Below are 26,610 nucleotides of genomic sequence, written 5' to 3' on the forward strand. Positions count from 1 at the left end.
TTCAGCATTGTGCCATTATGTGGCCCGAGTCGTCGCTGGGTATCGTGTACATTAATATAGGCTATCACTTCATTGAAATATAGGGTTGGAATTAGCAATATGACGTCACGTGACGTCATGAGGTTCACGTTCGCGTTCACACAGAACCTTTCAATAAGGTTCGCGTTCACACGAACCTGAACCTTTCAGAGGTTCACACCATCCCTAATAAATACCCCAATTCTACGCATACAGGGAGCGAATCTGCCTAAGACACGCGCTAATCGTTTTTTATAATTTTTTTTTAGGTGAGCTCAGCTTCGCGTCCCCTTTCAGATGCTTTCACGCCCTCAAGCGGGGCGCGCCCCCAGTTGTGAATCACTGTCTTAGAATTACCATGGTGAATTATACTAAGAAAAAGTTTAGTCAAGTCTCTGCATTATTTCGATTTTTAGTACGCATTTTATCAATACTTAAAAAAGTTTCTTTAGACTCTCGCGGACCGCGGGCCGTAGTTTGCCCACTTCTGGCCTAGACAATCAGTCACTCATTTGAGATTGCTTCTTCAGTTTACGCTCGAAGTTACCGACGTGGACTAAGTGGGTTGCGGGCGCGGTGATGGGATTATTGGGACGTGTTGTATACATGTACATTGTTAAACAGATCATGTATGTAGGAGAAGGCATTAAGACCAACTCCAACCATGCTTGATTTCAGCTGGTAATGATACAGTCTCATAGAAAGTTGCTCAGCCTCAGCAGTCACAATCTGAGCAACCATGCAATAGAGCACAACATTCTACAGCTTGTCCTGCTCGTACGTCGGGTAGACGTCATCCTGTTAGAAATAGGAAGCAAACTGATTTCTATTTGACAACGTAAATTACCGTTTACCAGGGTTGTAACCAAGCTCACTTTTATAGTTTTGAATCGAGTCAGATCGAGTCATTTTCAATTTACCACCGAGTCAAGTCCGAGTGCAGTTGTGGCGAGATAGCGCAGTGGTATAATCCGCGGCTGCAACACCAATGGGTGCGGGTTCGAGTGCGACCGACGTCGACTTCCGAATTCCGATACCTAAATGTTGGAGGCTTACCTAGGCTCCTCCTCGCCACCTCATCAGCGTCAGCGGTGTCTTGCAAAAGCCTAGAGAAGCCCGTGCTATAAGTCGGCAGTTACGGAAAATAAGAAGAATATCGGCCTGGCGTACATGACCATAGTGGTCGACAAGCACCATGAATACCCCAAAAACAGCCAAACAAGTCCGAGTGCAAGTCGGTGAGCAGAGGGTTAAGTCCGAGTCATGGTATTATGACTCGAGTCCGAGTTCCAGTCATAGTGTTGACTGCTCAGTTTCCAGTTAAAGTCTAGTTAAATCCACTTTTTATAACTCTATTTGGTGATATCGAATGGTCCGCATCTGTACATTACATCACATTGTGTGTCTTATCGCATTGTGCATCGTGTTTGTGTCATGGGCAGATGAAAATATAATCTGACGATTATTATTTTCCTTACTTTTAGCAGTTAGAGGTCGCATTTTCAAGTACCAGTACCAATAGACGAAATCCTAATAGTGTGCATGGTTACTCTTCGACATTGCAATGAAATGTCGGTCGTGGTCGTTGGAGTCTCCAGTCACATGACTCGGTTCCATTCATGCTCAATGACTCGAGTCCAAGTCGAGTCAATACACACATTGACTCGAGTCGAGTCGAGTCATTTCCGTATTTTGAGAAAATGACTCGAGTCGAGTCATCAGAAAATCGAGTCATTGCAGCCCTGCTACCCCTTCGACTTACAGTGGAGGACTGGTATATTCGCTTATTTATGTAGGTATCGTTTTACTCTGATTTTACGTAGGATTAGTAATTACCGCCAATCATTATTTCCTCGTGCGCCTTGCTTTGTATTTATTCTGTTCTCTACCGTATTTCGTTCAGTGTTGGGATCAAGTCACTACATTCGAGTCACGAGTCATCTCGAGTCATTGCACATTTTGACTCGAGTCAAGTCAAGTCACTCGTTTTTTGGAGGTGACTCGAGTCAAGCCAAGTCAGATTGAGTTTTCGACGTATCAGTGACAATTCAAAGTCATTACGTGTGGCTAGCTGTGTGAAAGACAAAATAATCGGCCATTTATCTTGAATCAAATAACTAATATAAAGTTAAATATGCATGCAAGAAGGCGTTGAATCCAGACTTGTACAAACTAAACATTTAGTTAGTTGACGGTCAACTAACTAACAGTTTTTGGAGTAGTTCTAGTTCTAGTTGTAGTTGCGGATTTTGAAAATTGCGTAGTTCTAGTTCTAGTTGTAGTTGCAGTTGCAGATTTTGAAAATTCAGTAGTTTTAGTTCTAGTTTTAGTTGCGCATTTCAAGAAAATATTAGTTGCCGAACAACTAGAAAACACTTGTGTGTCCTGCGTGATGAAAACTTTACTCGCGCGACAACTGACAAGTGAGGTTACTTAGGGTTACTGATGTGGCCTTGACAAAGGCTCAAATGCTCATTGTTGGATCATAGTTAATACATTGATTATGCCGAGTTCACTGATAACTCGGCAAATTTACAACGATCGACAATGCGCAGCGACACGCGATCTCCCGCTGAGGTTGTTTACTAATTGGAATGTGAACTAGTGATCTACTGCTGTGCGCTGGCGAGTATTATCTCGGAACCAAGCTGTCGCGTCTGTTAAACTTACGAGATTTGACTCGTGATGATGATACCGACCACGCCTGCCCAGGCACAAAGAGAAGACGATCTGGATTCGCCCAAGGTATCTTCACAAAGGAAATTTCAGAAATAGCCTGGGTCGTCTCCTACTGGCTCTCCAACGCACAAGAAACTGAGACTCTCACTCTTCAACTTTCTACCTCAAAGTCAGTGTCGTCCGCTTGAAGTTAAATCAGCCCCGTCTGAGGTGAAAAAGTATGCCATGGAACAGCGACTACCCCTGGGTCAGAATGTGCTAAACTGTTGGCGGAATATGACCGACTTGCCAGAATTACGAAACTTGGCGAAAGATTTTATTGGGATGACTGCGACATCTGCGTCCAGTGAAAGGGATTTCTCGCATGCTGGGATTTTGTATTCCCCAAAGCGGGCAAAACTCAACGAAAAAACATTTTCGCGACTCATGTTGATTCCCTGCAATCAGCAACAGCTGCAGAAAATGGTTTAGTTTATCCTGTACTGATTACAGAATAGTTCTGCCTGTCCGATTTTGCAGTAATTTCGCTGTACCGACGCTCATGTGGAAGGCTGGAACGCCGAATTCGAATAAAATAAAAATGAATGAGTTGATTAAGAATTAAATTTAGTTAGTTGTGTTTTAGTTAGTTAGTTGCCGATATTTAAATTTCGTTAGTTCTAGTTCTAGTTGCGAGTTTTGAAAATTGAGTAGTTCTAGTTCTAGTTCTAGTTGCAGGGTTTGAAAATTGGGTAGTTCTAGTTATAGTTATAGTTGCGAGTCTTAAAAATTGAGTAGTTTTAGTTATAGCTGTAGTTGCGCTTTTTGAAAATTCAGTAGTTTGTACAAGTCTGGTTGTATCGGTCACGCACACGTAGAACTGCAAATAAAATACGTGATTAACTGTATAGCTACATGCTACAGTCTGTTATTATCAGCCAAGAGGATCGAATACGAAACCCCGAGAAGTTAAATCAAATTGATATGGTACAACACACTACCAATCTACACATCCGTGAGAATATAAACGCATAAACTATATTCTCTCGGTTTAAATCATACTACAAGAGGGTTGGTAAAGGTGATCATTGCGCAATGCAAGCACTGAGCCGTCTAAGAAACGGCGATACGTTATGCTATTAGATTAATCTACTACTACTACGTAACGTAAGCTGTGATTATTTCGTTTGTTGTCAAGTTATTTGTGATGTAACCATGGAGGATCAGTGATACGTACAATCATTGAATGACTGGTTACTCTAACAAGCGACACAGTCGTATTGCGACAAATAGGTACATACACAGAATACAGTGATTTAACGACACCGTTTACTTCATGACTTGAAATTGACTCGTAGATTTGGCTCCCAGTCACGAGTCAATCTACATTTTTGAAGCGTCGAGTCAAGTCAAGTCATTTTTGCAAAGTGACACAAGTCGATTCCAGTCAAGTCATACGAAAAAGTCACGTCATGACTCGAGTCATCCCAACACTGCTTTCGTTTAACTGCACTCTGGGTCGTGATCGCCTGCCTTTAAAGTTATTCTGCTGTCAATACATTGATTTCGTATTGGAAGATCGTCGGATGACTAATTGTTGTACGACGACCAAGAACATAACACTGAGTACATAATTCCGACGACTAATTTAGGAAGAATTAAGAACCTGACAGACGTGGTTTTTGAAATATCACGAAACGAATAATGCACGTACGACGTACGTCATACACCAGTCAATTACCGATACCGGGTGCCGTAAAAATGGGACAGAAACTATTTTACTGGATCATCTCCGCTCGAAACATTATCACTGCCCAGAACGGTGATCATAAAGTTGGCTAATCCGAGAGGACATTAATCCTCTGATTGAAGGCTGTTAATCGTGGCGCATTATGTTGGGAATACTTCCGGTAAATGGAATGTATTTCAAGCATGCACTGCGATCCTTATGCTACCGGATACTGCGTGTTGCAGCGGAACAAAGGCTGCAGCAGTAGCTTTACTAATTCAGGCATAGCTACAGTAATTCGTTGCTGATTTGATTACGTATCGCCTACATAGCCCACCCACCACAGTATAGGAGAACAACATCCAAGCAAGGCTAACATTGATTTCACTTCTCATTCTGATTGAGCTTCATTTAGACAACGTCCAGAACCTGCCATTGGCTACCGCATTATGAATTTTGAAGAAGTTTTGGATGCGGTGGGATCATTTGGAAGATTTCAAAAAGGCGTTGTTGCAATGGTGTTACTGGCCGTAATACCGAACTCTTGGATGGATATGATGTTCGCATTTACACAGTATGAATCGGAATTTCACTGCAAGCTACCGCCATGGATTAACAACTCAGAGGTGTGGGTGTGGCAACTATGATATATATGATATTGCACAAGTCTACCTATTAGGGATGGTGTGAACGCGAGGTTCACGTTCGCGTTCTGTGTGTGAACCTCGGGAATTTGGAGGTTCGCGTTCACAACAGAACCTTGGTAGGTTCTGCACTGTGAACCTTTCTCATATATAACAATTTCCACTTCATAATGACATCTTTGGTTCGGATTTATTGCATTTCAACTGCGGGCCACTCTATGAATGACGCCGGCAGCATAAAAAAAAACTCAAAACGAGCATGCACTTTGACAATCTCAAAGATTTTACTTGCTTTGTTACAAAAATTCTGCTCTAAATATCCAACTTTCCGTTTGTGAATATATAGTGACTCTCTGCTGTGAGCTGAACCGCAATCACATAACATCACGAGCGACATACATAACATGTAGAGAGTGATTCAACCAATCAATGAGATTGATATCGTTTTTTGATGTAACAAATCTAGCTAGCGTACGGGGTCTATCTTCACTTCATATGTTTACTGTATCATTAAAACCAAATCCGTGCGATTGAGGTGTTGGTCACAGCTGTATAACTTTTGGGGTAGCCTAATATCGTTAGCAAGTATGAAAACCTGTATTACACTCTGCCCAATACCAATGTAGCAATACTCATACACCGAATACATTGCCCGGTCTGGTCACGATCGTTAAGGCGTAAGCTTATATTCCCTGGCAACAGTGGCAACACCTCTTCGAAATTATTGGCAAAACGACGGATGATATTGATTTTATGGGAGTAATATATCATATGATTGCCCCAGTTGATACATTTAGTGACGTTTAAATCGCCAAAATGTACTTCAGCATTATGGCATTATGTGGCCCGAGTCGTCGCTAGGTATCGTGTGCATTAATATAGGCTATCACTTCATTGAAAGATAGGGTTGGAATTAGCAATATGACGTCACGTGACGTCACGAGGTTCACGTTCGTGTTCACACAGAACCTTTCAAAAAGGTTCGCGTTCACACGAACCTGAACCTTTCAGAGGTTCACATCATCCCTACTACCTATACAAACTAGGTTAATTATAGAATACCTTTGCTGACAACCGTTATATATCTATAGATATATATATATGTTCGTGGAACTCGGTAGCCTTCGTACCTTGCTCACTGCGGACAGAATAAAATGGAAATATATTAAAACGCGAAGCACTTTTTCAACCTGCAACTCGTCAGGGATAATCGTCATGATGACTTGGTTTAAATTGACTCGTGTTTTAAATGCAACCCTAGCAGGAGTGCGTGAGACAATCCGTTCAGTATAGCTCCTCGATATCTTACATTTTGTTCATGGGAACATGTATTCTTGACTTATCTGCGGAAATTGGAACACAACAGACCAAACTTTTGTGTTGATAAGCATTTATCTGGGAATTCCTCTTTCGCCGAAAACTATAGTGGCGAGGGATTTTCAATATTTGGCTGAGGCCGCAATGTCTTCATCATTTGCTGACTCTAGTATCAGATGAGTGTCGGCCGGAAAAGCTTCGGGCTTTAACAAATTTTCATTTTATACTGTGTCTCTGTTATCAAGGTACTATATAGCCAGAGTAATAATTTTGGATCTGGTTGCGGCGAAATTTCTAACAGTAATGTGTCATTTATAAATCAATGACGCTGCGGTAGACTGCGTGACTGAAGTGAGCAGTGAGCATGATGATGCGGCTAGAAGAAAAACCAGTTATTCCCCAACTGTTTAAATAACCATGTTCATTTCACACACGCCATTTTATCAAGGAAATTGTACTTTCTCAGAGCTCCGTAACTCATGAAAAGCTACTGAATATTTCCATTCCATGGGAGATTAATTCGTATGGCGTTCCGACAAGAAGCCGATGCAAAATGTACAAAATTGATAACAACAGCCTCGCAAATCTTACCAAACAACAGCACAATCGCTCGTACCAAATGCAGTGTCAATATGGATATCATTTCGATGATTTCAACTCAGCTACTGCAGAGGTAACAGAATTGTGTGTATATATATAGCAAGCGCACGAATGGAATGCTACTCAAGTTTATTCTAGCCCCGATGTTACTGAAACTTCAGAATGCAATTTTCACCCATATCTGATTCACTGCATTACCAAGTATGGATAAATTCATTTCATTAAATTTGGATAATACGTCCGCCAAGTAAGAGATATAATCTCTCGCAACCAAAACATCAGGCCCAAGGCCAGAGTCGCAGCTTTGTAAATATGCCACGATTGTGTGAAACAAAGAGTAAAATCGCTCAAGGCAGTTTCCATTGAAAAGCCATCGCACCTTGGCGTGCAGCATTAGGCGTTCGAATGCTTCGTAAAGTCCACTGCATGAAATAAACGCGCTCGCTGAAGATTCCGCCGATTGCCGAGTCTGTCAATTGACGGAGAGGATCAACATTGTCAAGTAACAATGCAATTTTCCAATGAGACAGCTAATTCGATGTACCAACGCCTGGGTTGGTTCGACCGTAAAGTGCCATGAATGAATCGATTTGCATTACCTGATTCATCAGCACAGAGCCTTCTATACCTATACAGCCCCATTTGTTTTCAGCGCGCCCTGCCGATTAATTTATTGTAAACGCCCCCAATCGTCCTTTTTATGGCCATCGTCACCTTCACGCTTGCAAAAGCCCCCAGGTGGCGCTAGCGCTCACTTTGGGAATTACTGATCTTGCCCATAACTACCAGGGCTGTGGAGTCGGAATCGGAGACGTTGGAGTCGGTTTCGGAGTTTGGCTAATTTTCGCATGATGGAGTCGGAGTCGGAGTCGGAGTCGTGGAAAAAATACTGACTGGACTCAGAGTCGGAGTTTGTGAAAATGACCCTGACTTCGACTCCGACTTCTTCATCATGAAAACAATTGCTTTCAAAGTTATCTTTAAATGTTTAATATAGTATCTATAATTGGATTTTTATGTACCATCAATCACTGTTATTAGTAGCGATACCGATTAGGGTCGGCCAAACCATGCCCCGCGGGTCAGATGTGGCCCGCGAGAAGGTTTTGTGTGGCCTGCGAGGTAATTCTCGAAATTAGATATAACATCATGTAAAATTGCAAGGCCAACCAAAATTTTATTAGCCTGATCGCAGATTTATTTGACTTTTTTATTTTTCTTAGCACTTTGTATGATTTATTATCACATTTCTTGCATTTAGTATTGGAACCCCTCCTGGAAATTATAAATACGGGTAATTTACAGAATTGAGTCCAACTATACTCGCAATTAGGAGATAACGTGTCGTCCAACATGCGACTTCGCTTGTGCGCTCGAAGCGAGATCGTCGGCGATGAAACATTTGCACAAAATGACAGAGGAAAGTTCACCGAAACTGTCGGTATTGCTATGTCCAAAACGCCAAATAATCCTGTCCTTGCGAAATGAGCCCATTGCTATACAGAGGCGACCCCCAATATATGCAACTAATATATTTATTGATCGAATTCATTCATTATCTTTAAAAATATTTCGTGCTTCGCGCGACCAGGGCATGACCGCACACTGTACAGTTGCACACGGAGTTTTCATGACATAATGGTTATCAATTTTAAAGCGTATTCCTATAAGTCTTGTTTTAATGTTACCTAATTCGGTTCGTTCCTATCGGGCGACTAAAAAAAAGGTTATCAACAATCAAGTTGCCCGCGCAATGGTCCGTAATTCTCATGTGGCCCCTTTGCCGAAAATGTTGGCCACCCGTGACATAGATAAAATTGGACATTATTTGCAAATTACAATTGAGTTGCATGGGAAGAAAGAAGCAATATGCATCTTCGCGATGCAGTCACAAATTGATGCAATTTTGGAATTATACCATGATATTGTGACAGAGCAAACATATCGTCTGGTTGTAAAATTGATGTAAATATAACCAAACGCTCCTTCGCACTTGACAAAATTAAAAATATTTGTAATGTAGCTTAGCTGCTTGGGTCGAACCAATGATTAAGAAAGACTGCAAGTCCTAGTCCTTGAATACTTGACTAAGTGCATGTAGACTAAACAAATGCTATTTGACTACTTCCTAAATTTCGATTATGACCAATGTCTATTAGTAGTGAGAGTGTGCGTGCTTGTAATCAGTACAGTGTGTAATGAGAAAATTAGTAAGATGCATCAATTCGATTGTTTTATCTACATTTTAATTATACAGGACTGGATATATGTCGTGTTTGAATTATTCATACATATTAGGTTATTAGATAGTCCATGTTATAAAAACTGATAAAATATGAAAAAAGGAAGGATATTTAGAAAGGCAATCTTTCATGCACAGTGAATAATTTGAGCTGTGCCACAATGAAACAATTTTGCATACCACCGTTAATAATATGTTTGCATATAATTTTCGAAGTGAATTGGTAATACTGTTGGAGTCGGGGTTGGAGTCGGAGTCGGAGTCGTTAGGTTTAATAACTCAGGAGTTGGAGTCGGAGCCGGAGTCGGAGTCGGTACGTTCAGAAACTCGGGAGTTGGAGTCGGAGTCGGAGTCGGAGTCGGAGTCGGAGTCGTTCCATTGAAAATGTGTGGAGTCGGAGGTAAAATTTACCGACTCCACAGCCCTGATAACTACGGATTTGTTAATATTTGGATATGTGCCAATTGCGCCGGAGCATACACGGGTCTGATGGCTTAGTCGCCCCCGATTGAGCATTATTTCTCCTCTTCTCTTGCACCAGTCGTCACACTACGCCAGGGGTGTCAAACTCAATTCTGGTCTCGGGCCGGATACAAACTTTTTGATCGGTTGCGAACCAGGCCAGTCAAGTGATACCAGATGTTACATTCGAATCCGTACCTTACTCTATCGCTGGAATGCTTCATTATCGAGCGTAATACATAATACCGTACTGTTGCCTATTCATCCTTTTCTATTTTGAGGGAGACGATAGTTTAACTGTCAAATGCATACGTTGAAATTTGGTCCATTATCATAATATCCACTATTGGGTTTCTACGAAGGCCGGGGTACTGAATCAGAAGTTATACATCAGTTATATGACCACAGATATTTGCATCATAGCTATTATATTGTCAATACTATTTGCATATAACGGTTTCGCATTGGCGTTTTCGCATCTGTATATGTTCCCATTTTCCAAAAGAACTCTGAACGGAGTATGCACTTTTTTCCCTTTAGGAATTCGGTGTTGCTGTCACCGACTTGTTAATGTGCTGGATAATATCGATTGCTTTTATTTAGGCTACTCATAATTGCATCGCGCGCCGGATGAAATCGCCGGACGGGCCGGATACGGCCCGCGGGACGTATGTTTGACATCCCTGCTCTACGCAGTGCTATGATCTGAGGCTTTGTTTCTCCTCGTCGCTATGATTCTGTCCCAATACTGAATGCATAATGCTGATTTGGAGAGATTCCAGAGTCATGAATAGAATAACATTCCTATTTTCGTAATCATTATAGCGCAGTATAGCTCTCGGTCGATACCGGTTGTCATGTTCAATACCCGGGAAATCACCCCAAATATTGCCTTAAAAGGTCATTGGTCAAATGGAGAAAATGTTTGTGACTCAAGAGCAGTAAGCAGTCCGATTTTTTGTATCTATACCAGAGATGAGCACTGGACTGGACTTGGATGGACAGGATCAGGATTATGGGTTATTTTCGTTGGATCCGGGTTGGACCGGATTGTGATTTTTGAAAAAAAAATTGGATCCGGTTGGACTTGGACTTTGAGCACGGAAAAGTCCGGACTAGGGTACACCAGAACTTCGGGAAGATAGGAAAGACGATGAGAAAAGTTGTTACTCCAGGAATTTTCTATTTTGTAATGCCAGGACTGGTGCAAAAGTCACCAGCGTTGTTGACCTGAGAGCAAGTAGTAATCTTGCGTATGTGGCCTTCACAGACTAGGATGGTCTCCCTTATTTTTAAGTTTGGCACTGTGATAGTTTTCCGTAGTTTGCCTGATACCCAATCACATAGTGAAGACTGGTCGAAAGTAATGAATTCCCCACCGATTGGGTACCAAGGCACTACCACAGGAATGAAAAACAAATTACTGAGAAATGAAACAATAATGCACATATAACTTACTAATAATGCGAAAGTTGGGCCGAGGTGGTCCAAGTAGTCAGGAAAGCAACTCCGGTAGAAGTAGATATAGCGACGCTAAAATCTACTCAAATTCGAGTAGAAGTAGTCCATTTAAAAGCATCCCAAAACTACTTCAAGTAGAAGAAGCGACTCTAAAGTCTACTCAAGTAGGTAGGTAAGTAAGTAAGTAAGTACTTGTGATAAGCAGTCGTATATACTTCCGTTAAAACACAGTTGTCACTTCATATCTATTTAGCGCGAAGCACGACAAAAATTCTGAACTATCCTTAACTTTTGTGATAGTTACATTATTATTATTGTTGGTAATGATTGGCTTGATTTTCCAATTACTGAGGTTGACCTATTTTCGACCAACCGCGACGTGTAAGGTCGTCCAGTATTCCAAAAATTTCTTATTTGTAGTTATAGAATTGCTATCATATCAATTAAAAGATTGCTGTCATTCCATAACAATCTAGCTAGAGCAGGGGTGGCCAACATGCGGCCGTAGAACGAAATTTGTGCGGCCGTGGTCGCGTAGTTCAATTTGTATGTGTTGGCAGCCGTCGATATGCAAATCGAATATACCAATTGACTCCCGGATTTTTGAGTGATTTTAATTGATCTTGAAATTTTATTCGCGTCAGGCTCGATCCAATGCAACATCATACTTCGATTTTAATATAGTAGCACCGTTTGTAATCTGAGCCCCACAGTACAGATGTGAGCAGCAAAGGAAAATTAGGCCCCCCATTTAGAAATACCAACTTGGAATCGTGTGCTCCTCAGGAAAAAAATTTGTTTGTAGTACGTTTGGCCGATTCAAACATCTTTCCACTATAACGATGATCCAAAATTATTTCGTGAATTAGCATAAATTATAGAGTATTTTTTTTAATTAATGCAACTTTTTCAAAAAATTTTCGCGACATGCGCGATTTCAAGTTGCCAAATATCTTCATTTTCGGGTAGGCTACTCTTCCCCCACGAAAAAATACGCAAGATTTATAGAAATGGGCATGTCGGCATTGGCCATTACCGCGTAACGATGCAAGAAGACATATAAAGTTTTAGGCAATGTAACATGCGACTCCAGGAAGTGTGCCAGAACGATCGGCAGCGAGAAAACCTTGGCCGAAATGGACTGCCCTTATGCTGAGCGAAAACTTCGTTATATATACAAAATTCATACAGGATTAATTTTCCATAGGCGCCTAAATGACTGGTGCCGAATGTTCCTGTCTTGGCAATGTGAACCTTACAAGACAAATACCATCCCTCAGGGAAAAATTATATGCCAGTGAAGAAATACCAATTTGAAATCGTGTGCGTCTTTTAGTTTAGTAGCCAACGTTTGGGCGATTCTATATTTTTTGATATAGCAGACAGGAGGTCACGAAATAACATCATGTTACGGAGTCATACCAACGGGCCCTACAGTTTCCAAGACACCTTACTCAGCTCTACCGGTAAATCCGATTACGTGAGCAGAGAGGACAAGAAATTGATAGCAATATATATGCAATTCCCAATCTTATTGACCGATTTTATCATGAATTATCGAAAATTTTCGCGCGTGGCGCTGGCTCGCTAAACAGTACGATTAATTTCGTGACAAAAGCGAAAAACGTGTTTGAGGGTAGGTTCATCACCCTATGGGAGCCCATTTTTTGGGAGGGGGGGGGGGGCTGACGAAGTGCTGTTTCGTTCGTGCCAACGGGTATACGCCCGAAGATGTTTAATTATTATTGGGAGGTCCTACCTTTCCAAACATACCTCACTCAGCTCTACCTGTAAATCTGATTACGTGAGCATAGATGGAGGATAAAAATTGATAGCAATATATAGGCAATTCCCTATCATATTGACCGATTCAATCATGCATTATATAAATTTTTACGCGCTTGGCGCGTATGGGCGAGAACATCTGGTCTCGCATTGTCAATCCAGAGAGAGCATTTCAATTTTGTTTCCAGCGGCATGAGTCGAAATTGCATACTAAATTCGAGTGAATTGCACTTTAATAGTACATATGCGATCAACATGTTCTGTGTTATCCAGATACTAATCCCTATACTTTTTGTGATCCAGTTCGGTATGGTGTGTGCAGATTCGTGGAAGTCGGCCTTGGCGGTTACCTTTTCTATGATTGGCATGGGCGTAGGATCGTTTTCTGGCTACTTTTCTGACAGGTATTGACATGACTACTTTGCTAGCCAATGAGTCGATTTCCGTTTCGCGATACGGGGTTGGAGCCATTCCAGGGTCATTTTATGATAGGTAAAGATAATTTTATGAGAGCAATGTATGGGTAATTGACAGGGTTGTAACCAAGTCACAAGATCCCGAGTCCCAAGTCAATTCTACTTTTATAGTTTTGACTCGAGTCAAGTCGAATCATTTTCAATTCACCACCGAGTCACGTCGCAGTCCATATCAGTGTTCAAAGGTTCGAGTTCACAGTGCTGAAACTCGAGTCCGATTACAGGTCATTGTGTTCCATGTTGATTTTCGAGTTCTAACATATTCATCTCACTTCTTGACATCTTTGTTTGGGTGATAATGAATGCCACGCATACATAATATTTAAATTTTCCTCACTTTACACAGTTTCTGGCCTTCTTTACAAAACCAATAGTCCTGCTGATGAACGAAATGTACGAACAATGTGGTAGCTTACTATTCCTCGAAGTTGCAACGAAATGTCTGTCTTGGCCGCCCGAATCTTGAGTCATATGACTGGGTCAAGTCACGCGCAATGACTCGAGTACAAGTCGAGTCAATACACAAATTGAGTGAAGTCGAGTCACCAAAAAATCGCGACTCGAATCGGATTCGAGTCGAGTAATGACTCGAGTCATTACAACCCTGGCAATTGAGCCAGGGGTGGAAATCATCCTTCGTTCCCAGACAAGGTTTCGATTTAGGCGATTTGACGTCATTTTTATTACGACGTCACAGTAAGTCATCCCATCCCAAATTTTTATCCTGGCTTCGCCATTGCATAGTGCTTGTATTTATTGATTTGGAAGAAGACTGGTGTTTATATTGTTCAAGTTTGCACACTTCATTTTCGCTGGCTTATTATCGGTCTCGTGGAATTACACCTCGTACGTTGTTCTATCCTTCATGATCGGTTTGTCTTCCATGATCAATTATGCCAGCGGGTTTATTTTGGGTTAGTTTCAATCCCTTTACCAACGTTTTTATCGTAAAAGTTGACACCGGGCTCATTCGTATTCTGGTATAAATTTATTTACAGCGACAGAACTGCTCGGAGTAAAAAGTAGACTTCAAATCGGGATGGCCGTGTGTTTTTCTTATTCTATCGGAGTCATGACGTCACCATTGATCGGATACCTTCTCCCTAATTGGAGATTATATCTTCGGGCGAATTGCTTCATCGGTCTCCTGTATCTTCCTTTGCTTAGGTGTGTTGAAAAATTCTTACGATCTATCATATCTGTCTTCACCCTCAACCCGACTTGTACCAACTACTGGATTTCCAAAAAGCGCAACTACAACTACTCAATTTTTAAAACTAGCAACTAGAACTTGAACTAGAACTACTCACTTTTTAAAACCCGCAACTAGAACAAGAACTAACGACCTTAAAAAATCCGCAACTATAACTAAAAGACAACCAACTAGATCAGTGGTTCTTGACCGGTGATTCCGGGCGCACAATGTAAGCAGGGCCGCAACAGCACTTCGTCAGGCTCCCCCAAAAACGTTGGTCTTGGGCCCCCCACATGATGATAAAACGAACTTCTTGGTGGCTTCGCCCCACAGACCCCCCTCACGCTATCCGCTGTTTACCGCGATACTTGGCATCTAGATTAGGGGCCTTTAACTGTTCCAGATTTTCACGTCTAGACGCGCGAAGCGCGAAAAATTTCCATAATTCATGATTGAATCGGTCAATATGATCGGGAATTGCATATATATTGCTATCAATATTTATCCTCTCACTGCTCACGTAATCAGATTTACAGGTGAGGTGTGTTTGAAAAGTTAGGACCCCTCAATAATAATTAAACACCTTCGGGCGTATACCCTTTGGCAGGAACGAAACAGCACTTCGTCGGGCCCCCCCAAAAAACTAGGATCTTGGGCTACCATAGGGTGATAAACCTACCCCCAATCATGTTGTTCGCTTTTGTCACGAAATTAGCCGTACTGATCAGTGAGCCAGCGCCAAGCGCGAAAATTTTCGATAATTCATGATAAAATCGGTCAATAAGATAGGGAATTGCATATCTATTGCTATCAATTTCTTGTCCTCTTTGCTCACGTAGTCAGATTTACCGGTAGAGTTGAGTGAGGTGTCTTGGAAACTGTAGGGCCCTTTGGTATGACTCCGTAACATGATGTTATTTAGTGACCTCCTGTCTGCTATATCAAAATATATAGAATCGCCCAAACGTAGGCTACTAAACTAAAAGATTCATATTGAAATGAACCCGAATATTTTGGGCTGACACTCGTCAGGGGTAATCGTCAGCAACTAGCAGAGATGAGCACGGATTAGGATTAGGTTTTGAAAAAACAGGATTTGTGAATTTTTTTCGGATTTGGATTGGATTTGGATTAGACATTTTTTTCAGAACGGATTAGGATTTGGATTGGATTTACCTATTTTCTTGGAGATTGAAATGTCGTGTGGCGAATGACGACAAACTTTATTCAGATCAGTTATTAATGTACTTATGGTTACTGAGTTATCTTGAATCAAGTGAATCGTTGGTTGTGAAAGAAAATTTTCGAATCCCTCCATTGCATAAATTGGTATTTTTTCTGAATTTCAAGTTTGGATAGGATTAGGATTGGACATGGACTTTCAAATCCGCTCATCTCTGGCAACTAGTAGAGAATTGGAAAGAACATTGTATATCAACAATCGTATCACAAAATATGACGTCACCAGCATGAAATTTCGAATGAGAGAGCGTTCAATGTACTATTTTTAGGTGGTACACGAACTCCTTTTGCTAACTCCCTTTTCAGATTTTTGAAAATGTCCTTCGAGGACGCCGAAATGTCCTCCTTTTTGGCAATTCGTCCTCCTTTACAACAACTTTTACAGCTAAGATAATGGACAGATTCGAGTGTAAATAGGCATAAAGGACGCTAAATAGCTAAGACGGATGTTCGAGCGGGAAATTCGTGGTTCAATCAAAAGTGACGACCTTTATTTATTCAACACCACTAAATTTAAGTAAAAAGTGTTTAAATCGGGGGATTCGAACGAAAGTGATGAACTTTTTTTAGTCAACTCACCTGAGTTTACAGCAAAAACAGCGAAATCGGCCGTTTTCAGCCTCGATCTCCGATTTGGTCAAAGTGTCCTCCTTTCCCGATTCCAAAATATGATAGCCCTAATTAACGTAGCAAATGTAATGATACGCAGGAACAGGAAACGGTGGCGCAGTGGTTCCCAAGTCATTAAATGTTAAGAAGGGCGCACTGAATTGGATTCCATTATCCCAGACAACACATTAATATTACTACATCGGAAATATCAAACATTGAATCGACATTTCAAAAGGATGAAAATTCGAGTTTGAAATGGGAGAGATTTCGTACCCGAAAACCCACCCGCTGGCTACGTCACGGTTAGTATGGTGATGGCTCTGAGCTAGCAATGGCTACACATTGCACAAACATCATTCAACAGAACACCAGTGTCTCGACTCACGCAAAACGACGTCACGTGCTTCTAGTTATTCGGCAACTAATTTTCAATATCCGCAACTAGAACTAGAACTAGAACTAGAACTAGAACTACTCACTTTTCAAAATTCGCAACTAGAACTAATCAAAAACCGTTAGTTGGTTGTCCGTCAACTAACTTGACGGGTAGTTTGTACAAGTCTGCCCTCAACAACAATCTTCCGTAAGATAACTCAGAAATTCGGGTCACAGGTTGGTTTACTGACTGCAATCGGGTAGGCTATTAACCTTCATACACGTTTCCTTTTATCAAGCAATTTCCAACCGCTGACCATTTCCAGAAAAAATATTTTCGAAGGTATTTTCCGGAATCGCTACGGTGGTGCTCAGTCAGCGGAAAAAGGGAACAGTCGATTGTTTTGATGGAGAGAATGGCACGCGAAAACGGGAAAAAGATTGCAGCGGCGTCGATGTACGAAAGCTTCCAAAGATTCCACGTCAGCGTTTCTCTTGAGTTGCAATTCCTTCTTTCTGCACATTAGGCCTTAATCGCAGTTGGGTACCAGCTAAACATACGTACCAACGGGATGATATGTTGATTTTAGGCCAGTGAAGACAGGGGTAATGCCTGTTTCATTGGAAGTCGAATCAGTAGAGAAGACAAGTCGTATTTTCGCCAGTGCGGAAACCCGACGATGAGAATGCGATACGTCACTCTGTGTATTTCCTGGTGAGCTCGATATGTTGAATATGTGCGTTGTTTAGTTGACAACCTAATACAGATCGATTACGATGAGAGGCATTTTGTAATTGAAGAACAGAAAATATATTTAGACTTTAACGAGTTGAATAGCCCCGTTGAGCTTGACCTACAAGCATTAAGTACTGGCTGAGCAAAATTTTGGACTGGTTCATGTGATGTTATCTGCACTCATTACATCGCAATGACGGTCCTCCCAAATTTTCTACCGCCCATATAAAATTTTCATCCTTACTGCGCTAACGGGCTATAGGTATAATTTTTCGTATTTGAGGGAGGTTCATCTCGGAATATATTCCATATAACGAATCAATATCCCACATCAAGCATCGTCAGCATTCATTTCGCTTATCCCAAAGCATAACACTGTTGAAAGGTGAAACCAGAATTGATACACGTTATAGGGGCGTCGGTTTCGTAGTTTCGAAATCGATCGGTAGCGAAAACGACCCCTAAACTCACTCATCATCGCTGCTAAAGCTCACTTTTAAACCAATTTATCTTAGCAATCGGGCAGTGTCAGTGAATATGATGTGGTCTGAAATTAAAGTTGAAAATGTGCCAAATGTTTTAGCATTAATCATTTTCGTCAAAAAGACACCGTATTTGAATTACGGCTAAAATATTCTCAAGAGTTATACCATTCCACGTCATCTCTCCCCTTACCATACCGCATCTTAACCCGTTGCGAATATCTCGCACGCATTTCCTCACTGTTCTGCGATCTAAAATTCCTTTCTCCACCTGTTTATATATTCTTGGTCACGTGAAAAAAGTGCAACAGAGAAGAAATGCGCGTCAAAATCTCAATAAGGGTTAAGATGCGATGACGTTAGAGTGACGTATAGATACCACAGACATGGAGTGGAATGGTAGGCTATACTCGTGAAAATCGTTAAGCTGCAGTTCGAATACGGGGCTTTCCCGGTAAAATGGCTGGTGCTCAATTTTTTCTCTTATACTTTCAACCTTAATTTGTGAAAACATCATATTTAGAGCGCAATGGCCTTTAAGTGTGTTTGAATTATAAACTTGAGAATATATCTCTTCGTGTCCTTTCTTTCTATAGGAGATCTGACAATTATTTGAGGCAAGAGGTAAATCTATGTCACGGTGTATTGGGGATCCATGGGTTCTTAACCTTTACTCCCCAGGCGAACCCTTACGGCGACTCTGCAAGCCTTCGGCGAAAGCCTCATTTTTGTCGAGTCATAAAAACAATAATCGACGACATTAAACACTAACTGCACTGCAGTTGATTATCTGGTACGCAAGATGAACTGTCCATCAACAACAGTATTGAAAGTAAAAACAACAACATCTGAATATGATTTACATACAAAACGAAATGAATAAAGCGATTATTTTCTGCAAATCAGTGTGACCTCTTCTAATCCTTGATTGGTGGATAAATCCGAGAATTATCAACGAAAAACTTAAATAACTCCGCTTCTACTAGTTGGAATTCAGTCAAATTTGATTTGCATCGTTTTTGAAGACAGCTCAACGATGTCATTGTTGTTATGTATAATTGGAAATGGTGCGTATAACTGCAAATGGTTTTTTGCACCATGCCATTTCAAAATCGAACGTTCTACAAGTATATCTAGTGTCATATCTCTCTACCGGATGATATGACAAATTCAATAACTGGTGTACTCGTATAAGGGGAACTGACAGAAAAATTTGATTTTAAAAAAAATTTTCCCTAATAAATTAAATTTTTATTGGATCTGCGAAGTCTTATACTTGTTAGAATTGAACCAAATTTGGTGTGCAGGGTTTTTTAGGGTAACCTGACAATTTAATCAGTATATGGCTGGAATCCGTAAAAATGTTATTTTTTGAACAGCTCTGTTGTACAGTGTCTTGGTAGCAATCTAATATATACACTGTATTTTATCTCAGGGTGGCTACAACCACACTTTATTTTGCAATATCTCTCTATCCAGCCTATTTGAGTGGGGATCGGATCCTGAACATATTTTTAATCGGTTTGGCGCAGGTTCCGTCTGTTGCGATCGCGTACTTCTTGCCTCGGGCGATCGGCCGCGTGCGATCAGCTGCCGCTTTATATTTCTCTGCTGGTCTGTCGTGCGCCGTTTCCCCATATTTGCGGAAAGGTATACATGACTATCGTGATATTAATTTTTGAATGTGTGCAATGTGCAGTATATATTTCCAGTGAGCGCACTATCTGTCACGATCCTGGTTCTGGTTACAAAGATGACTATCACGGCATCGTTCAGCTTGATATATCTGATAACCACCGAAATTTCTCCTACGTTAATTCGAAGCACGTCGCTTGGAGTTGCGTCAGTGTGCGCGCGCGGTGGCAGTATTCTGATGCCGTTTTTTATGCTAACTGGTATGTAGAATTTACAGCAACATATCCTGTAGTGATGGATTGGTGTGTGAATCAATTTCGTACGCCTGTTCTTCGGACTACATGTCACTCAGTAATAAAAATTCTACATATACGTCACTGATGCTTAGGCATGCATTTAAAACAAATAGTGTCTTAAAATATTCTGTTCAAAACATGTTGTTTTTAAAACAGGTTTGTTTTAAACAGTGTTTTAAAACTTTGTGATTTTAAAAAGACCAAATTTTTTTTCAAATACGTCTGGGCTTAAGCCAGTGGTTCCCAACCGGTGTGCCGCGGCACACTAGTGTGCCAATTGGACTGCTCAGTTGTGCCGCGAGCAAATGCGCTAAACTACGTCGAAGTATAACAAAAATCCAAATTTTGAGTGTGTCATTGTTCGAGTTTCTATTGAATTTACTATATCAAGACACGCGATGTACAATCCGATGCAGTGAACAGATACAAGGATGTCGCGACGGCCATAGTAACGTTATCTCAATTAGGCATCCCCATCAGGTCATGGATTGGGTCTTTTTCTGGCTTTTTATTGTAAAGACGCTCTGAGCACAGCAACGTATAAGGTCGGAGAATCTCATAAATCTGCGACGCTTCGTAACTTGTTACTGCACTGCCATGAATGAAACTGTGGCCTCCACCGTCAATGGGTGTGATATGCTAGTTTGCCCACATATAGTAGCATTTAGGACGGTGATAGATAGAAAGCTAGACTCGGGCTATTGGACCGTGATGTTGAGGTGTGGCTGAAGGTGACCTTTTACTTGTTACCCCATCAGAACCGGAGGCAGAACAGGGACGTGACGTAGTTGATGACCTTTTTCTGTTGCTATTTGTAGTCGTATTCTTGCCATGTCTTCGTTATCGATGATAATTTCATACCATGCCGATATAACATATTTTGATTCCTGAGATGCCAACTTATAGCACGGTCCACTTTTTGTAAGATACTGCTTTTGCAGATCCGAGGACGAGTAGGAGCCAATATAAACCTCCAACACATAGGAAGGCATTCCCGCCATCGAGAAATGCATACTCATTTGGATGTGAGGTTTACGTTAACAAATTAGAATTGCCGACATAGCCATTCACATTGCGATTGTTAGGTAGCGTGCCAGCATTGCAGGTAAAATGTAGGCTCAGGGCGCAACGTAATGTTGCAGGCGACAAATTTGAGAATTGAGATGTTGATCAAATTATATCAGTTATCAAATTTCACCGGTCCTGAGGTTTATCATCTCGGTTTGTTGGAACTGCAATTGAACAGCAGCTGGCTGCCAGCAAGACTCTTGACTGAGAAATTGCTATCCTCACAGAAGCTATTACACGATCGGCATGGAAACGCGTTTGGCTTCCAAGTATAGACATTAGACACCTCTATACGCGTCTGTATTTGTTAGTGACGATCGCGATTGGACTCTTCCATGCGATGGTTAATTACATCGACAACGCGGTAGTGGGCAGACTTTGTTATCAAGCCAATCTTATGAAATTAGCCTCTGCCTGAGGTTTGAACGAGATCTCAGCAGGCAAGTTATGTGGCAACAGAGGTAATGGTTAGGGCTGGGCACAATGATTCGAGTACTCGAGTCTGAATCGAGTATTGATTTTAATGATTCGAGTCGAGTAGTAAATGACGATTTTATCGAGTACTGAAATTATACGCTCTTCGCCACTGAAAGTTTATTTATCAACGAGAGTTATAGTTTCGATACTATTTACCACTGTGACAGCATTGAAACCTCGATCGGCCGTGTCGCAGCATACAAAACATATAGTACAAAGCTACGAACGTTACTGAAAATAGCACATTTCCGAAGTCATGATCATCCCACGACATTGTCACCAAGTGCAATGAAATCGGTATGGTCGGAAAAATAACAAAGTATCTTTGATGTGATGGATAACAGGTATTATATTCTTTGTGGTCGCATAAAAGGTACATGTTTGAACTTTGACATATTGCATTCTGTTATGACGTCATAATGAGCGATACTCGATTACTCGAATCGACTCGAAGCATATTACGTGATTCAGAATCGAATCACTCAGGTACTCGATTTTGCCCAGCCCTAGTAATGGTTGATAATTCAAAACCTCACACGGATTGAGAGAAAGTCCATAGTCCTGTTTGCAATAAAATTGTAAAAAAAAGAAAAATTGAAAACGATCCCCATGTCAAATTATACCATTCGTAGACGTATTTGAGAAATGTCCGCAGAGATAAAAGAAAACTTAATTTCTTCTTTGAAGCAGCGAAAAGCCTACTTGAGAACACCGAAAAGGCAGAAGTACTTCGTCAGTGACCAGTGACCACCTATATATAAGACTGTGGTTGCTGCTATACGCATTCTGGTAGTTTGCTTTTGCCGTAAGCCAAAAGAGTTCAGAACCCATGTGCTAGTGTGCCGCTAACTCTTTTTCATTTTCAAAGTGTGCCGCGAGGTCAAAGAGGTTGGGAACCACTGGCTTAAGCCTATACTGACTACATATCATTCAGTAACACAATTTTTACGTTTACGTCAGTAATGCTGAATTAAAATTTTCATAGATTGCTGTTAACTAACAGGGATAGTGCTAAGTCCGTTCAAGTTGCGTGTCCGGTATGAAAAACTTGAATATTCACACTGTTAACATGTTTTTAAAAAAAGAGTATTTCACAGTCATTGTAACATTTTTAATCAAAATTTAAACTTCCATTTCAACAGAAGACTGAAATTTGCATGTATCGCAAAATATAGTAATATAATAATTTTGATTAAGATATCACTCAATTATATTGTTGCAAATAATGAATTAGCTATAGCTCCCGCCACGGCTACTTAACTTAACTTACAATTGTTCGGCCCAGAAACTGGATAGAGCGAGATCATGAACATAATGAAATTTTGGTCCAATGGTGCAAATTTGTTTCTAGGCTCCGAATATCCTATGAGCAGCAAAACAATACTTGGAGTTAATAAGAGAACCTTGTACGTAGAGTTGTGTTTAAAACAAAAATCAATTTAAAACAAACATGTTTAAAACAAGGCCCTGCCAAAATAGAGAATAGAGAAACGAATTGATAAGATGCAATACATTACCCATTTACAAATTGATATGATACAATTTGAGCCTGCGCCAATGGTTGAGGATCGACTATATAAACTATATTCGAATTCAATTTCAATAAAACAAGAGGTTTTGTTGAGGTAAGAACATAGAATAGATATTTTGCTATAAATTACTTATACTATTTTACGACAACGTAAGCTGTAAGCTTTGATCACTGCGTTTGCGGTCAATTTATTTGTGAGGGAACAATGGAGGCTCAGTAAAACGTAAAACGCACGATCATGGAATGATTGGTCGCTCTCTCGGGTTACATCAGCGTTTCGCGAACAATGCGGACATATGCAAGATAAAGTGATTGTCAGCGACACCCATTACTTGATGACTTGAAATTGATTCGTGAATTTTGCTCCGAGTCACGAGTCAATCCACATTTCTGATACACCAAGTCAAGTCAAGTCATACGAAAAAGGTGACTCGAGTCATCCCAACACTGCTTAGATGTGGTAATAAACGGTATACGATATAATTCGACTGTGATGTAAATATTAGGCGCGATCACATTACTATAATACGGATACTCTCGAGTCCTAAGCCAAATTTAGTTTTTTATTTAGATTTAGATTTTGCGATTCGAAGATCATGTGGGGTGCTGATGTTTACCGATATGGTCCATCGCGTATACACGTATAGCCGATGCATGCCTAGTAGAAAAAGATCAATGGTACAGTTGGATTGATTCCAAGAAGTAACCTAATTACATTAGATTTTCAATTACCTTTCCCAATGAGCTAATGCCAAAAATGATTGCATTGAAGAACCATACATATAACTATATGCAGGATTATATACGATGACAATATTTTAAATTTTCTCAGGTAATGGCGAAAACGACTCCATTCCTTACATAGCGATGGGCTCATGTGCGGTGGCTGCCGGAATCCTGTACCTCTTCTTCATACCAGAAACTGGGGACATGAAAATACCAGATTCCCTAAAAATGGCTTTAAACAATAAGCGGTAAATGCATCATGTTGACATTTAAAAACCGTTAATATAGGTTGCATCATGTTAACTTACAGAGTGCATGGTCTGAATCTGTCAAAAGATTTCCAAAGCATGAACGAAGATCCAAAACCGGATGGCGTAAAATATGTGCGGGATCCGCAAATATATAACCCAAGAAAGCCGGATACCGTTTGTGGATAACAATTATTTTTACTCGATAAATTTGAGAGTGATTGGAATATCAAGATTGGCGATGCCCCTGATTACGATCTGAGGCGCAAGCAGGAAAAGTTATCCATAACAAAACCGTGGAGTGACAAACATGTCATGATAAAGCTATAACAAAATCAATCTGAACTTTACTTTACTGGAGAAGTGTACATACTTACTCCCGCTTGGATATATCCCATTTCGTATAAAGAATTTTTAAGTGCTCCTTGTTGATTTCGAGTCCGTGGTGTTTCGATATCGACCCGTCATACCGTCGCCGAGTGCGGGAGTCTCTCGTGAACGGGCAATTATTATCGCTGCCCGTCGTTAGCCTCATTCGCAACCGACTGTCCACGAGGTTAGTTATTTTCTTCGTGTACTCAAAGTGAAGTTACTCTACCTTGATAACTCCGTAAGGCCAATTGCATCACTCCTCGCCGCCTTACAGGGTAGAGATAGGTTATGGAGAGCGTTTCCTCGTGGGTTAAACGTTATAATTGCCGTGCTATAAATATCGTCCGACATCGATAAGGATGTTGTAGAAACTTGCGTAATAAGTACCAATATCCCTGCAAGGGAATTCTGGTCAGTAGATCATCATGCTGCTCCGATGACCCTCCAGTCAACATCTAGTCAGGATCGGTATGGTTCTTCGGGTCAGAGCATAACTTCGAGCATTTCGTTAGCAACATCAACGTCTAGTGGTGGAGTTGAATCTAATCAGCTAAATCGCGGCTCTGCCATGAGCATGAACGTGATAATTTTGGGAAGAGATATGACGTGTATCAAGTCACTGCATTCAAGATATCTTCTTCTTACCTGTCACAATCACAAACAAGTGACCCTTGACAAAGCTCTTGGGTTGCAATTCGATAAGTGACTAAATGATTAGGGACTGCATGGGGTCATTTTTCTTTGTAACATTCAACACGAACAAACCAGCAATAACTTTTAACGTGAAGTGTAGGGCTTGTACCAGGCTATATAACGAGACTTTTTTATACCATCCTTGGGTGGACGTTTTTCAATTCAGACACATAAGTTATTGAGTTGGGGCCAATGATACCATAGCCAAATCAAGCAAAATAGTTAAGCTAACTAGTCACGTAACAACAGAGTCACGCCTATATATAATAATTACCTGTGAGGTTTCATCGTTATAATGAGCTGTTTGGAAGTTCAAAAATCCCGATTTAAGGGCAATGTGTCAAATTTGTAAGTTTGCGCTTAAATCGAAACGTGATTCCATGGCAACATTTGAATTATTAATTATTCTATGTTATCGACGGTTGCAACCGAACGTTCTTTTTTGATTCTATTTCACAGCATGGAAAGTTGAAATTTAAGTTCTTGAGCGTATGTCTCATAGGTGCCCAGGCCGTGTTCCTTACGACCCACCGTGTGGGGACCGATGATACGTCCGAGCAACAAATTTTGAACGTTCATGAATATTTTTTCAATATGTGGATATTTATGTATATATATCCGGTAGGCAGAGCTTGTAACAAAGTGTTGAGCGAGCAAAAGATCTGCTCTTATCTGCTGAAGATTTGGGGGACAGAAGTCATTTTGAAATTCTTGATCCATCGGTACCACATCTCCTCTATATCTCACAGGACGTCCTAACATTTTCGCCCCCCAGTCGCTCCCCTTTGGTGTTTTCGCCCTATTTTTTTCTTATCGTCCACGATGGGAAACAGTGCTATAACGTGAGGTTGTTGTATGACCACCACTACGAAAGTTATGCTGTCGTGTACCTGTAGGGTTACCATATGTTGGAGTCGGGAAAGGAGTACAAGTAGTAAGGGTTGATCAAATTGGCGCACACCCTCAGGCTATTTATGTTCATCGCTCATCACTAAATTATCGCGATGCGTATTTAGCACTGATAATTTGCTTCCGAGAAATAAATAACATTCAAGTGAGGGTACCTGGATTATACGCCCGCCAATCTCCGCCCCTGAGGCTATTTACGTTAATCGTGCTCGCTAGACTATTGCCGTGAACTATTAAGTATTGATAATAACTTGCATCCGAGAAATAGCTGTTTTGTGAATTTCAATACCGATTCTCCATGTGTATTCAGCACTATGTATTGATAATAACTTGCTTCCGAGAAATGCCACGTCGAAGTGGCCTTTGTTGGATTTGAACTAATTATTTCGTAAACTTGACACACCAAGCTGTTTTGTGACTTTCCTCGAAAACTATGATATCTATGCAAGAATATATTCGCTAGATATCCTATTATGTGTATTTAGGACTATATATTTTCGCGGATAATATGAGCTCTCAGATAACACTCATCAACGTTGAACTATGCGCGGTTTTATGGCGACATATTAAAATACTACATATATTTCGCGCAATCAATTTATGTGTATTTAAGACTAAATA

At 40.7% G+C, this 26,610-nt stretch overlaps 2 protein-coding genes across 2 annotated transcripts in view; both read left to right on the forward strand.

The window, feature by feature from the left end:
* Positions 1-4,675: 4,675 nt before the first annotated feature.
* The window catches only part of LOC145450562 (organic cation/carnitine transporter 2-like), a 43,480-nt gene continuing 21,545 nt past the window's right edge, over positions 4,676-26,610 (forward strand). Inside the window, exons 1-3 of the mRNA XM_080329080.1 lie at positions 4,676-5,031; positions 6,833-7,039; positions 13,220-13,320. Coding sequence (XP_080185206.1) covers positions 4,855-5,031; positions 6,833-7,039; positions 13,220-13,320 — 485 coding nt within the window. The 5' untranslated portion in view covers positions 4,676-4,854. The remainder of the gene's footprint in view (positions 5,032-6,832; positions 7,040-13,219; positions 13,321-26,610) is intronic.
* LOC145450564 (solute carrier family 22 member 4-like) lies at positions 13,396-24,800 on the forward strand. The gene is made up of 8 exons (XM_080329083.1): positions 13,396-14,306; positions 14,391-14,559; positions 17,160-17,298; positions 17,407-17,531; positions 19,470-19,684; positions 19,747-19,929; positions 23,874-24,015; positions 24,078-24,800. Exons 1-8 carry the CDS (start codon positions 14,258-14,260, stop codon positions 24,202-24,204), a joined length of 1,149 nt encoding a protein of 382 aa, XP_080185209.1. The 5' UTR covers positions 13,396-14,257; the 3' UTR covers positions 24,205-24,800.

The sequence above is a fragment of the Botryllus schlosseri genome, chromosome 11 (assembly GCF_051294905.1).
Source record: "Botryllus schlosseri isolate E-star chromosome 11, Bs_hap1, whole genome shotgun sequence".
Classification (NCBI taxonomy): Eukaryota; Metazoa; Chordata; class Ascidiacea; order Stolidobranchia; family Styelidae; genus Botryllus; species Botryllus schlosseri.

What these genes read in the sequence shown, in the direction of transcription:
- LOC145450564 (XM_080329083.1), top strand. Translation starts at nt 14,258, where the DNA reads ATGATCGGTTTGTCTTCCATGATCAATTATGCCAGCGGGTTTATTTTG. An exon ending in TTCCCCATATTTGCGGAAAG is followed by an intron (nt 19,685 to 19,746) that starts GTATACATGACT and finishes ATATATTTCCAG; the next exon opens with TGAGCGCACTATCTGTCACG. An exon ending in GCCGTTTTTTATGCTAACTG is followed by an intron (nt 19,930 to 23,873) that starts GTATGTAGAATT and finishes AAATTTTCTCAG; the next exon opens with GTAATGGCGAAAACGACTCC.